Source organism: Nannospalax galili, unplaced genomic scaffold, assembly GCF_000622305.1.
Source record: "Nannospalax galili isolate Female #2095 unplaced genomic scaffold, S.galili_v1.0 scaffold589, whole genome shotgun sequence".
Taxonomy (NCBI): Eukaryota; Metazoa; Chordata; class Mammalia; order Rodentia; family Spalacidae; genus Nannospalax; species Nannospalax galili.
This window is the reverse complement of record NW_008360324.1, coordinates 2,685,006-2,698,511: the sequence shown is the minus strand read 5'-3', so window position 1 is coordinate 2,698,511 and position 13,506 is coordinate 2,685,006. Positions and strand designations below refer to the sequence as shown.

The following is a 13,506-nucleotide window of genomic DNA, read 5'->3' as shown; positions in this document are numbered from 1 at the left end:
TGCAGAAGGGACTGCTGTATAGCATCATCTTATTAAAAGGACCACCAGAGGCAGGATCCGGGAGCTGTCAGGCAGTCCACTGGGTTCTCAGGCCCTCTGGTAGTTGAAGGTCAGAGGGAGGCCAGAACTCCCTGCAGACTGCACTCTGGCAGTCTGTTGAGCTCAGAGCCACTACCCAGATGGAGGTCCAAACCCACCCTGTCAGGTTGTCTGCTAGGATCTCCTCTCTATCTTAACACCTCTCCAAATACACCACCTTGATTATCTAACACCCCCAAAGTTCTAAAAGCCAGGGACTGGAGATGACAAACTACAGTCTTCAACAGCACAGACCTTGTAGCCTGCCCTTCCACCCTGCCCACACAGGGCTTCACCAAGAGACCTTCTATGCCCACCCATGCCCCTCACTCTCCTAGCCAGTCACTGCTGATGACCACTGGGAGCCCCAGTCCCAGCTTCACCAGGATTCTCCCCTGAAGGTAACTCATCCTCTAAGACAGTTGCTTCTTCCCCTCCCTGGAGCTCTCAGAAACCCCAGAGGTTATCACCAAAACACCAAACACATCGCCCCTCCCAACTCTCCTGTCTCCCTCCTCGAGATCCTGAGCTCCCTTAAAGAAGAAACAGGATGGAATCAATCCTTTGCTTTCAGCTCCTGCTCCTATTGAAATTTCTAAAGTAGACTCTAGAAAACGTTCTTGAGGTGGCTGGAGAGATGGCTCAGCAGGTAAGAGCACCAGCTGCTCTTGCAGAGGATCCAGGTTCTGTTCCCAACAACCACATAGTGGCCAACTACCCTCTGTTTAACTCCAGGTTCAGGAAACCCAATGCCCTCTTGTGGCTTCTTCAGGCATTCATTTCTCATTGCAAGATCTGCCACCAGTGCACTAATATGCATGCAGGCTGTAAACACTCATACACATGAAATAAAAATAAACATGCTCTTGAATGGACCAATTAAGCAGCCTACTTAAATAGTAAAACAACTGCAATGTGCTAGAATAACAGTGGCTGTTTCCTCTGTATAGAAGAAAAAAAAGTTTGCTTTTGGAGACAAGGCCCATACATACTCAGTATGTAACCCAGGTATTGTTTTCTGTTGTGCTTTTGTTTGTGGTTTTTGTTGTTATTGTTGTTGTTCTGAAGACTGGGTCTCACTGTGTAGCCCCTGGCTGGCCTCTAATTCAGACAGATCTGCTCACCTCTGCCTCCCAAGTGCTGAGAAGGGCGTGGGCCGCCACACTAGGCTCCCAGGTGAAATTTTAATTTACATCCTTTCTGCTTCTCGGTGTTTTCTGATTCTCTGTAATGAATATGTTTTGCTTTTTCAATAACAAAGAACTCTAGGGAAATTTCCGGGGAGAGGGGTCGAAAACAGCAAAAGGAAGTTGAGAAGTATCTCTTCTTCCTGCCAAAAGAAAGGAAGCGAACTGAAACAGCCACAGAGCAGGGTGTGGTGGTGCATATCTGTAGTTCCAGCACCTGGAAGGCTGAGACAGGAGGCTCTGGGGTTGTGTAGCCGGGGCTACAAAGGAGAATTCCAGGCAAGCTAGACTGCATAGCTATACCCTGTTTCAAAAACAATACAATTAACTTTAAATTTAAATTTAAAAAATAAAGCACCACTGCCGGGTGTGGTGGCACATGCCTTTAATCTCCAGCACTCAGGAGGCAGAGGCAGGTGGATGTCTGAGTTCAAGGCCAACCTGGTCTACATGGCCAGTTCCAGGCCAGCCAGGGCTACAGAGTGAGACCCTGTCTCAAAACAAAATAAGCAAAGAAAAAACCCACCCATAAATACGTAAATAAATCACCATAGAGTTTCCACAGGTGAAGGGTGCAGCGGCAGCGCCAGGTGCCCTTGTGGGCAGCGCCAGGTGGGGCAGAGTAGGGGTGGGGCGCCGGTTGGGGCAAAGTATGAAGGGTAAATACAGGGTGAGGAATTTCAATTTAAATTTCTGAGTAGGGCGCTACAGAAAAGTTTCTGAGTTAAAGAGAAACGCTCGGATTGGCAGGTCTAGCCGCAAAGGTGCTCAAAAATGTGTTCAGTGAGGAAAGGTTTGCAAGACGGTGCCCGAGAAAAAGTAAGCCAGACAGCTCTAAATCCAAGTTAAAGCAGTGGCCTGCACACCGACCTCAGGCTTCGGTGGCGATCCTTTAACCCAGGAGACCCTCGTAGATCTTCCAAAGTAAAAAACTCGGACACCGCGCCCGGAATCAACCAGCAAGAACCGGAAGGGCGAGTCCTCCACCTAACTCCTCGGGTAGAGTAGCAGTGAGGGGCGGTCAGGAAAGACCCCTGCGCGTGGGGGCGAGGAGGAAGAAGGCGGGAAGGAGCGTCTCTGCAACGCGACCCCGAGGGCGTGGGGTGCAAGGTGAGCAGTGCAACGTGCACCCGGGCGGGACCAGGAGTCTCGCAACTCGAGTCCCCGGAGGGCGCGAGGCGTGGGCGGGGCAGGTGGGCTGGGGGGCGGGGTCGGCATTCCTCGGCACATGCGCATCGCAGCGGGCCCGGCGCCGCAAGGAGTGGCACTTTTTAAAAGTGCAGCCCCAGGCCAGCGTGTAGCAGGCGGCACCTCTGTTCAGGGCCTGGTCCTTTTCCCTCTCAGTCGCGCGTGTCTCCAGTTCCACGGCAGTTCAGCCTGCACCATGCCGGTGAAAGGAGGTATCAAGTGCATCAAATACCTGCTCTTCGGATTTAACTTCATCTTTTGGGTGAGTGACTACGACTGTCGCGCGCTTCCCTCCGGAGCCACCTGTCGTCTCTCCCCCTCCCGCCCCCCCCTCCGGTTCCCCAAGACTACCCGCCACGGTGCGTATCCGGGCGGCCGGGTGTGCGGGGACCGGGCACTGTGCGCGCGGGGCGGACTCGGGGCGAAGAAGAAAGGGCGCTGCGGCTGCCATCTGGACGGACGGCCGCGGGCGGGATGGGCTTGTTGGACAGCAAGGCACCCGAATCCCGGAGAGTGAAGGACGCGCGGCGGTCCTGGTGACCTGGGTCCCATCCAACTTCTCGGAGGATTTGAGATGGGGGTCTGTGCTTGCCCCTCCCCAGAGTACGAAAGGGGTAGGCGGCGGGGAGGAACGGAACACCCCTTTTCCGGGATCTGGATACCCTAGTTAGTGGACCGAGCAGTGAGTGCCCCGGGTGGTCCCACGAGTGGCAGAGGACGCGATGAGGGGTGGATGCGGGTGTTCCAAAGGACTTCGCGTCGCAAGCAGGACTCTTGGCACCTCACCGTGGAGAAAAAGCGAGTCGGGGGGGGTCCACCCGGCACCTAGAGGTGGGACCTCCCAGGTTCACCGTCTCCCAGACTGGCGTGAGAACGTCCCCGCCTCCCTCCTAGGTACCTGAAAGACTAGCTTGTCTTGATTCTTTTTCGGGAGCGATAACTATCTTGGCTGGAAAGAACTCTCGGAGAGTTGGAGAGAGTTGGGGAGAGGAAGGGAGGGAGGAAGATGCTTATCATCACCTCTAGGTGGGATGAGTCCTGTGTTTCTGCATTTCCGGGGTAATCAGGTACCGCGAGCTTTGGAGGCCCCGCCCTCCTAGAAATGGCCAGGTGGGGCAACAGGGAATGGCCGTTCACCTAAGACAGGACCCCGGAGTAGGCAGTCAATAGGCACTCACTGCCTCCTCGTGGATAACGCGAATAATAAGTCAGAGAAAGAGGCAGATAGTCAGTGTCCACTCCCAGAGAACTCAGAAACAGCAAGAAGTCACAAGGAACTTTGTGTCTGCTTCAGAGAGGGCACAACCCCTCCCCCAAATGGATAATATTTGCTCCTGGGCAAGCAGGAAAGGGTTTAGCCAGGCAACTCCTGTGTCACCAACCCTCCAGAGATGGAAAGGAAAACAGGTGTGTGCCACCAAGAGCTTGCAACAACAACAGCAAAAAAAGTGCAGTATTCCTCTTGGAGCTGGCCACTGGAGTATCTACCTCAGTGAAAGTAAGGTTTCAGACTCTTCTGAGGTGGTTCTGTAGTCCACAGAGACTGGACTGGTGTTCCAGGAGTCACCACACCCATACAAATTTATGAGGATGGCAGAGGGGTAGGCATTCCCTCCTGGTGTTCCCCATCAGCTCTGCCAGGATTGACTCAGCTCGGCTCAGTCACCAACTAGAATGCCACAAAAGAAAGTCTGGAGGCAGCTGCCCCACCCTGCCCTTTGGGGAGTTTTCCTCTGTTCCCTAGCTGTCTTTCTCCTGCCAGTCTGTTGGTTAGTCCCCAGCTGTCTGCCTAGACTTGCATGAAGCTTTGGGGCTAGGGGAAGCCACATAGTGCCACAGCATTCTGGTGTCCCCCATCTGCCCCAATGGCATGTGAGGGAGGCTGAGGGGAGGTGCCCATGGTACCCCATGTCTACTCAGTCTGCTCAGTGGTTGCCTGCTGGCCTGCAATCTGTCCATCTTGTCTCCTGCCTGCCAGTCCACTCGTATCCAGAGCTCCCTGCCTGGGCTAGAGAGACACTGTTGGTTAACTATGCCACCTGAAACAGAATCATCTCGCTCTGGAAGGGGTTTGGTTTTAAAATTGGGAATGACTTTTGAGACTGTGTGCCAATTGTGGATGCCAACTCTCTTCTTCACAGTGAGGAAGCAAAGACCAGGGGTAGTGATTTACCCAGGATCATAAGCTGATCTGGTACTACATCTACTAGGACCCTCGCTTTCCTTCTGTCCTCTATCGCTATTGCCATTAGGGACGTGGGCAGTTTCCTGAATTCATTATTATTCACCTGTCCTGTGTTGGGGTTCTCTAGAGTCGAAGCCCTCATTCTTTAAGAGATGAAATAGCAGCTGGCTTTGGTTGTTGGGTGGGAATGGAAGAAGGATGAGTTGAAACTCCCCAAAATATCTTTTATGACAATCTTGGGACTGCTGAGATTATTATGATGTCACCACTTCGCTCTCTTGAGACCAAGGATTTAAAAACTTGGTATTGGAAACCTGATGCGGGCCTTGAAAAACAGGGGCCCCCATCTTACACAGGGAGGTTGGGAGTGGGGGGCTGGCAGGGATCGAAAGAGAAACCAGCCTTAGTTGCAGCGAGGGGTTGTGGGGAGAACTGGAAAGGGGCTATGGCTCCTTCCCAGTCCCGCACACGTCCCCTGTGGGTCACTCCATGAAGGCTGAGCCTATTCAGCCTGCTTTCCTCAAGGGGGGTGCCAACATCCCACATCCAAGCCCACAGTCTGTTTTTCCAGTATCCTCAGAGCCAAACCTCCCAAGCCTATTTTGGTTGTTCCTGAATTTCCTTTAGGCCTCCCTGCCTATCCTGTCACTACCTCAAAAAAAAAAAAAGAGAGAGAGAGGGAAAAACATCTTACTGTCTGAGTGACAGGCAACACAAGTATTTCAGGCTATAATGCCAGGATGAGCCTTGGGCCAGTAATGTACCTTTTTCCTTTTTTTTTTTTTTTTTTTTTTTTGTTTTGGGTTTTTTTGCTTCTCTTTCTTCATCTTAACCATCTAGCAAATACTGAGCCTGCATAGTGAGGACTTTGTACTTTTCAGCTCAGGCAAAGGAGGGGACAGATTGGCTCCACTGAGAGGCAGACCCTGCCCATCCCCACCCTCTGTTCCTTTAGCACTGTCTTTTACCCCTTACCAGTCCTTAAGTAAGGATAGAAACAGCAGAGGGATCCTCTTCCTCAAGAAGAGTTGTTATCTTGACCTAATGGAAGCTGCTTAGAAACATGGACAGAGAGCAAGACCGGGATTCAGAGGCCTGGGTGTGAATGCAGCTTTGTCCCCAGCTAGCGTGGAAACCGTGGGCAGGTCACTTTTCTGATCCAGATCTCAATTTCCTTGTAAAATCCATGAGTTGGAACAGTTGGTCTCAAAAGATCCTTTTAAACTTGACCTATAAAACTAACCCCCAGCCTCAATCAACCTACTCTTCTAGCAATAAGAGTTTAGATAAGAGTTCAGAGATGGAAATGTACTGTGGGTACCAAGGCTTGTGCTTAGAACTTGCCTCCCCTTGACCTTATACTTTGGAGCAAGAACCTGTTTCCTGGATCTTTCCTGTTCGGGTTTTCTCCCCTCACTCCGTGTCTGGGGGTTCTGTTGTCATTGCTGCATTAGCCTTTTGTGGTCAAAGCACCAGCCCTGGATTCAGTGCCCTCATCCCCACGTTACATTGCCATGAGGGTTGAATGAGTGTATGCAATGCATTTATTGCAGAAGCCTGGTGGTAGATGAGTGTCAGTGTCTACCTGTAGTTCTTCACTAGACCAAAGTGGATTGAGACTGTGGAGAGGGTGGAAGTGATGCCCTGAAGAGTGTGGATGTTTAAACCACAGATTAGTGCAACTCCCACGCTGTGCAGCCTTCCGTCTTTTCCACATCTCTCTGCATCAGTGCCAGCTTCGTTCTCCCCAGCAAAACACTGACTCCATTTCATATGTTGCTACATGTCTGGATGAAGGAGAAAGGGGCAGCAAAAGAAAATAAAACTGCAGGACAGAGGATTCTAAGGTATCGGGATTCAGGGCTGGACAGGATGTGGATGGGTGGATGGCAGTGGCAAGAGCCCCTCCTTACCCTTCCTGCTGCCTCCCAAAAACTATTTGGCTTGGATGTTGGGCTGAGCTGTTGCATGAAATGGCTTCCCACAGAGTTCCTGGGCTGGGGTGACACTGCCGTACTTGTACTGGAGCTGGTAGGTTAGGGAGAAGGTGAGCTGAAGCCAGGTGTCACACTGATAAGGAAAACATACCTGTATCCTGCCTGGATCTTTGATTTCTCCCCCACCCCAGCCATGGCTGCCAACCAAGATCAGGAATCCCGGTCTCTGGGTGGCAATGAGAATTGGATTCCTGTGCACACACTCAGACTTGCTCTCAGCACACACCCACACTTACTCTCACACACTCTACCTCTGTTTTCAAAATGGCCAGTGGCAACATTCCAAACCAGGGAAGCAGCGGGCGCTGGTTACTGTTTACCCCCTCCCAACTTGGACAGGCTTCGATAAGCAGCCTTTTGGGGGTGGCTGGTCAGTGGTGACAACCCTAAATGAACCTTCTAAGCTCACAAATTACCATTCTCACCCCTTTCTTTAAGAGGCTGTCTTCTGCTTAGGCCCGTGTGTCCTGGGGTATAGTTCTGTTTTCTGGTTCTATTCAGGTTTTATAAGTAAGAGGCTGTCTTCTGCTTAGGCCCGTGTGTCCTGGGGTATAGTTCTGTTTGTTTTCTGGTTCTATTCAGGTTTTATAAAGACGTGTGGTCTCTGGAACTGGTCACACAGTTTGGCGCCTAATAATACCTTGGATTTACAAAAGCACCTTTTCTTCTATACAACACATATAGACTTGGATGGTTTTGCCTGAGTGTTTCTGGCTGTGAGGAAGGACCCCTTAAGGTTATGGGGTTTCCATGATTTCTTGGGTCCTGTTAACCACCTTGTGTGCCCCAGGTAAACCTGTGTGTAGTTGGGTCAGAAGGACCTTAATGGACCTGTTAAGATTTTTTTTTGTTTTATTTTGTCATGCTGGGAATCAAACCCATAGCCTCATACACGGTAGGAAAGTACTCTACCACTGAAGCTAAAGCTGTATTCCCAGCTCTCTTACATTTGTTTTTGTTTTTTAGCCACAGCTTTGCAGAAGTGGGCTTTACATATAGATGAGCCACAACTTTGTAGTTTTAGGGGCCGAAAATATCCAAGGCCATGGACTGCCAGAAGTACAAGACAACTGAGGAGATTCTAGGTTTAGAAAGGGCCAATCTTTTTTAATTTTGTTTTGGTTTTTGCTTTTTGAGACAGGGTCTTCCTGTAGCCTCACTCTGTAGACCAGGCTGGCCTTGGATCTTACAGAAATTCACCTGCCTCTGCCTGCCAACTTCTGGGATTAAAGGTGTGCACCATCATGCCTGGCAGAAGGGCCAATCTTAACATTTCATGTATTTGTGTTTTGGAGATCTGACTGCATATCTCCCAACTGCTTAATTCTGTGGAAAAAGTCAGGTCAGTCCAGGGACATTCTCATTTTCCATCAAGTAGTGGTATGTAGCCATGGAAAACAACATCCTGTCCCCAGATGAGCTAATTTTATAATAATTATATCCATCCATGTAATTTCCTCACCCCCATCAAATCCCCCACCAAAGAAGATCCTTAGTTATGGATTAGTTTTAAGTATTGTATGTATATTGTCATCTTAGAGTGGGAGATCATAAACTTTTTAGGGAATCCCATGCAATCTGGGATTTGCCTCTAGGGGAAAAATACCATACATGTTTTGTTTTGTTTTGTTTTTACTACATTTTGTTTGGTGGGGAGGGTATGCCCCATATTGATTTGTCTCCCATGATTTCCAGGGGCTCTCTCCTCTGTCCTGAATCTCTTGTTTCTGACATGTGCCTCTTCCCAGGCTTGTATAGGGGAATAATGGAGAGTTTTTGCAAAATGCTATTAGAAGCCCTAAGTTCAAAACTGGGGGCATGAGGGCAGGAGAAATGACTCAGTGGTTAAAAGCACTTGTTGCTCTTGCAGAGGTCCCAGGATCAGGTTCCAAGCACCCACATGGTGGCCCATAACCTTCTATAACTCCAGTTCCAGGGAATCCAATGGCCTCTTCTGGCCTCCATGGTCGCTTGGTGTATATATGCACATACATACAGGTAAAGCATTAATATCCAGCTGCATGTGGTGGCACACGCCTTTAATCCCAGCATTTGGGAGGCAGAGGCAGGCAAATCTCTGTTGAGTTCAAGGCCAGCTGGGGCTACAGAGAGACCCTGTCTCAAAAACAAAAAAAAAAAAAACCACAACAAAAAAATTGATATACATAAAATGATAATAAATCTTAATTTAAAAATTAAATAAAAAGGAACTAGGGGTGTGGCACACAGGAGTCCCTGAGCTCAGTCCGCAACATCAGAAAGAAGAGAATTGAGGAAGAAGGGAGACAGAGAACTCAGAGTTCCCATGATGATGCTGTGCAGCCCAGGCTGGCCTCCCCACCCATCCTCTCTGACTCTCAGTTTAATCATTACCGAAGGAGTGGCTTTGACTCTCACTTAATTTAAGGAGTGCTCTTTATTTTCTAGTCCACACAAGGAATCCAGCTTTATAAGCTTCTAGGCAAGTTTTGCTCTTGGGTAGACTTCCCATAGCTTAGGTAATTGATCTTCAGATGGAGTGTGGAGGGCCCAGCCCAACCTTATCTCCTCTTGCCCCTGAGGACTTTGAGAAAGGCAAAATGTCTCAGTGGTATGTTTAAGGATTGGGACTCCCAAGTAGGTAACAGCCAGTCTGCTTAAGAGACAAGGACAGCCCAAACAGTCTAACTTGGAAAAGGCCCAGATTATTTTGGTTCCAAAGAAGGTTCTGTGGGCAGTGAGGTCTGGCTTGAAGAACTGTGAGCGGCCTGGGTGTAAAGTCCTTCTTGCCCAATGCTCACAAGGAACAGGGGGTCAGAAATGACCTCTGGTCATTAAGAAAGTAAGTGGCCCTTGACAGTTTACCTAGTGACCACCCTGGGGTCCCATGAACACACTGCTCAGTCAAACCAATGACCTGACTCCCACCATCATCCCATCTCCAAAAGGCCTCTCAGCATCAAAAAGCAGTCCTTATTCACTCATGCATACCCCAGTCTGAGCTGCCTATCTGTCCAGATGTAGAAACAACACAGATCCTGTGTAGCCCACCAGAGCTGTGCTAGACTTGGGGCTGAAAATATCAGAAAGTGGGTCTGGAGAGATGGCTCAGTAGTTAAGAGCACTGACTGCTCTTGCAGAGGATGGGTTCAATTCCCAGCACCCACATGGCGGCTACGAATCGTCCTTGACTCCAGTTCCAGGGGAATCCGATGCACTCATACACATAAAATAAAAATATATTTTTTAAAAAATCAGAAAGTAAATTGAACAGTTTTATAAGATTCATAGAGATTTCTGTAGCATTCTAATCTTCATTTCTTTTCAACCTACATTTTTGTCCATAGCAGGATGAGGGATAATGATGGGTTTATTAAAACTGAATGAAAAGACAGGCAGAGTCATGTGCAGTTTGGAACTCAGCATTGCTTTTCCAGACCCTAGAAGTTAGGGTTGAGAGGGCTTGTCACCTCTTTCCTTCTAGGTGAATAATGACAGTGTACCAGGTTGCACACAGACCACACATGCATATCCCAGCTCTGGTAGATGTTCTCAGACTAGGGAGCCATGTACACCTCCCTCCACTGCCCTGTCATAAAGAAGAATGTGTACCCCAGGAATAGGCCCTCCCCACTAAGGCAGCTTCCTCTTGCGCCCCCCTCTTTGCAGTGTGACTACTGTCACCCTTATGATGTAATGCTGTAGGTATCAGTCTGTTTACCATGTACTTAAATGTGTGATGTTTATTTTGTTTGAGACAGGGTCTCACTGTGTAGCCCAGGCTGGCCCACAACTTCCATGTAGACCATACCAGCCTCACACTCTCAGTGTTCCACCAGCCTCCCAAAAGCTGGGACTGTAGGTGTGTGCCTCCATACCTGACAACACTCAGATGTTTAAAAATCGCCTTCACCAGCCTGGGACCATCTTCTCATATATTCTACTTTCCTCTAATCAAATTGTGGCCCTGCATCTAAAATACACAACCTTTAAGTGACCCAGAAAACTGATTACAAGTTGAAATTAGATTCTTCTCCAGTGCCGAGGTTAGGGAAATCTTAGTCCTTTTTTTTTTTTTTTGTCTTTTTGAGACAGGGTCTCTCTGTAGCCCCAGCTGGCCTGGAACTCACTATGTAGACCAGGCTGGCCTCTGCCTCTGAGTGCTGGGATTAAAGGCGTGCACTACCACGCCCAGCTTAGTCCTTTTTTTAATGGGAAGCTGACATTGTTCTCATGTCAGTTACCTCCAGGACTCCATGGTGTGTCTTAAGAGTTGGTGCCCAGAGCTATAACACAGAGCCTGTAGTGATGCCATCTTGGACCTCTCACCCTTCGCTGGCATAATGGTGCTGAGGGGGAGAGGTAGAGGCTCCAAGTTGTACTTTAGGGCCATTCCTCCAAGATATGAGGTCAGTGGGCAGCTACAGCTTCCCAGAGCACTGCTTGTGTGGAATGGATCAAGGGCGTGGGCAAAGCAACAGCCACCGAGTGGAAGCCCAGATCCTGCTTAGACTGCCTTTCAGCAGCTCCCCTGAAGGAGCACCTCAGTCCAAACTTAACAGTTCTGGGGCCTGGATTCAATCCCAATATGGGGGTGTAGGGAGATGCACCTTAACAAAAGGATTGAAAATTGGGGCTTTGTAGTCAGAATCAAGGTCAATAGTTTATGTGTGGTATTATCTCAGATAAGCAACATAATTTCTATAATCCAGTTCTCAACTGAAAAGATAGGAGATAGGGTCCAGGGACGCAGTCCCATTGGTAGAATGCTGCATGATGCCCTGAGTTCAATCTCCAGCACTGCGTAACCATAGCATGGTAGTGCACAACTGTAGTCCTGGCAGCCAGGACGTGGAGGCAGAAGGATAGGTAGTTCTAGGTCATCCTCAGCTACATAGTGAGGCCAGCCTGGGCTACATGAGACCTTGCCTCACACATAAAAAAGGAAGATAGTATTAGGTACCAGGAAGCCTGTTATAAAATTTAAATTAAGTTCAGATGAATTGCTTAGGGTAGGGTCAGAGTGTAGGTCAGAGAGTACTTGTCATCTAAATTTAAAAAGACCTAAAATATGAAGGTGAGGATCATGAAGAGGGACAGGGCATGTAATAGGTGAGATACAAGAGTTTGGAAACCATGTATGTCCCTTGGCTACCTTGGTTCTCACCAGACTATGCCATAATGGAAGAGAGGAAAGTTCAACTGGGAGTGTCTTTGGTCAACACTGCCAGTCCACACGCCACATGATATTGTTTGGAAGCTGTAAGAAAAGGGACACCTCCCATCTCCAGGACCATCTGGGCAAGCACATCGTTGTCACTCCTTCCACAGAACACGGCAAAGTGTGTGGAAGCAGGAATGTGTACGTCTAATCTTCAGATGCCTTAGTGAGGCGTGCACAATGGAAAACAAATATGTGGTGTTCTGGAATCTAAAGCAAAACATCCCCCCAAACAGTCCCCCACATCACATGATTTTGGTTAAGATCAGAATGCCTGCTTTCAGCAAAAAAGGGATTTATTTATGGGCTGGCCAGAGGATCCTGTGTGTCTGGCAAGCAGGCAGTGGAAATTTGAAATGAGATTTCTCATTTCAAAAGAGGTTACCTTGGGCCTCAAGCATTCTAGGCCAGACTCTACTACTGAGTGACACCCCCAGCCCAAGGACTCTGGTTTTCAAACGATGCTGACTTTGTCCTTGAAAGGGAGGATTTCTCAACTCTTGAATTTGTCCAGACCTGGAAGCTTCCTTATTGCCACAAAGATGCACTGAAAATAAGCTCTTATGGCCCTAAATCCCTGTTACCCGGAGAAGTAAAGCCATGCATACACACTCCACCAAGAACGAGACAGGATTTGAGTAACTTTCTCTCTCATGGCCTGTCTCATACATGTGACGAAGGGCGAGAGTCCACAGCCGAGTCACCCTGTCCGTGTTGGGACCACAGGCAGTGGCAGTGGCGGTAGTGGTGACGCACGCCTTTAATTCTAGCACTCGGGAAGCAGAAACAGGTGGATCTCTGAGATTGAGGCCAGCCTGGTCTACACAGTTAGTTCCAGGCCAGCAGGGGCTACAAGGAGACCCTGTCTCTGAAAGACCAGAGAGAGAGAGAGAGAGAGAGAGACCTTAGCACCCCCCTCCAGTTCATTCCTCGTACATCCCAAACAGGATTGATTTCTCTTCTTTAGTACCTTCTGGGTGCAAAAACACCCATAAACCCTGTCCCAGAGGGCATCAGAGCCAAAGTCGCCATTGGTTCTGTGCAGACATAGCAGGTAGAAAATGAGGGGCACCTAGGTGGCGCTCACCCTGAAGCACATTTTCCTGGAACCACCTCCTCTCCAGCCTTAGCAAGGGGAAGAACAAACTCAAGGGAGAAGCTGGCATCAGCCCTCCCCTCCCCTCGGCCAACACTTGGAATCTAAATGATCCATCATCAAGCCTGGGCGAGTAGAGGAATCCTTGTCACCAAGCTAAGATTTAAACTGGAGCCATTACCAAATCCAACCTGTCCAAGCCACCTTCCTGTCTTAGGGATTCCCCGTCCCACCCAGACAGTGCTCTGGAGAAGTGCAGCTCTAATCTCCGTGAATTTGGTTCACTCTGAGCCCTGCCTGTATCTGGCATCTCTGATCCCCGGTTATCTATAAAATAAGGATGATAACAAGATAAACCACCCCTCCTATCCTGGTGGGTCCAGTCCTAGATAGTAACTCCTATTACTATTATTATCAGTTCACTCTTATGGCTATTGTTTATTTCCCTTCACCTGCCTCTGGCTGGAAAACTTACCAGAAGTTGACTCAGACACTAAAAAACTAGATAAGCTACAGCCTAACTACTAGTCTCTTCTTGTTTTCTTATTTTAAGAGACGAGGGAGGGAGGGAGGGA

The 13,506-nt window shown here is 48.9% G+C and overlaps 1 protein-coding gene across 1 annotated transcript in view; it reads left to right on the top strand.

The window, feature by feature from the left end:
* Nucleotides 1-2,517: 2,517 nt before the first annotated feature.
* Nucleotides 2,518-13,506, top strand: part of Cd9 (CD9 molecule) — a 46,015-nt gene continuing 35,026 nt past the window's right edge. The window contains exon 1 of the mRNA XM_008825436.3: nucleotides 2,518-2,715. Coding sequence (XP_008823658.1) covers nucleotides 2,650-2,715 — 66 coding nt within the window. The 5' untranslated portion in view covers nucleotides 2,518-2,649. The remainder of the gene's footprint in view (nucleotides 2,716-13,506) is intronic.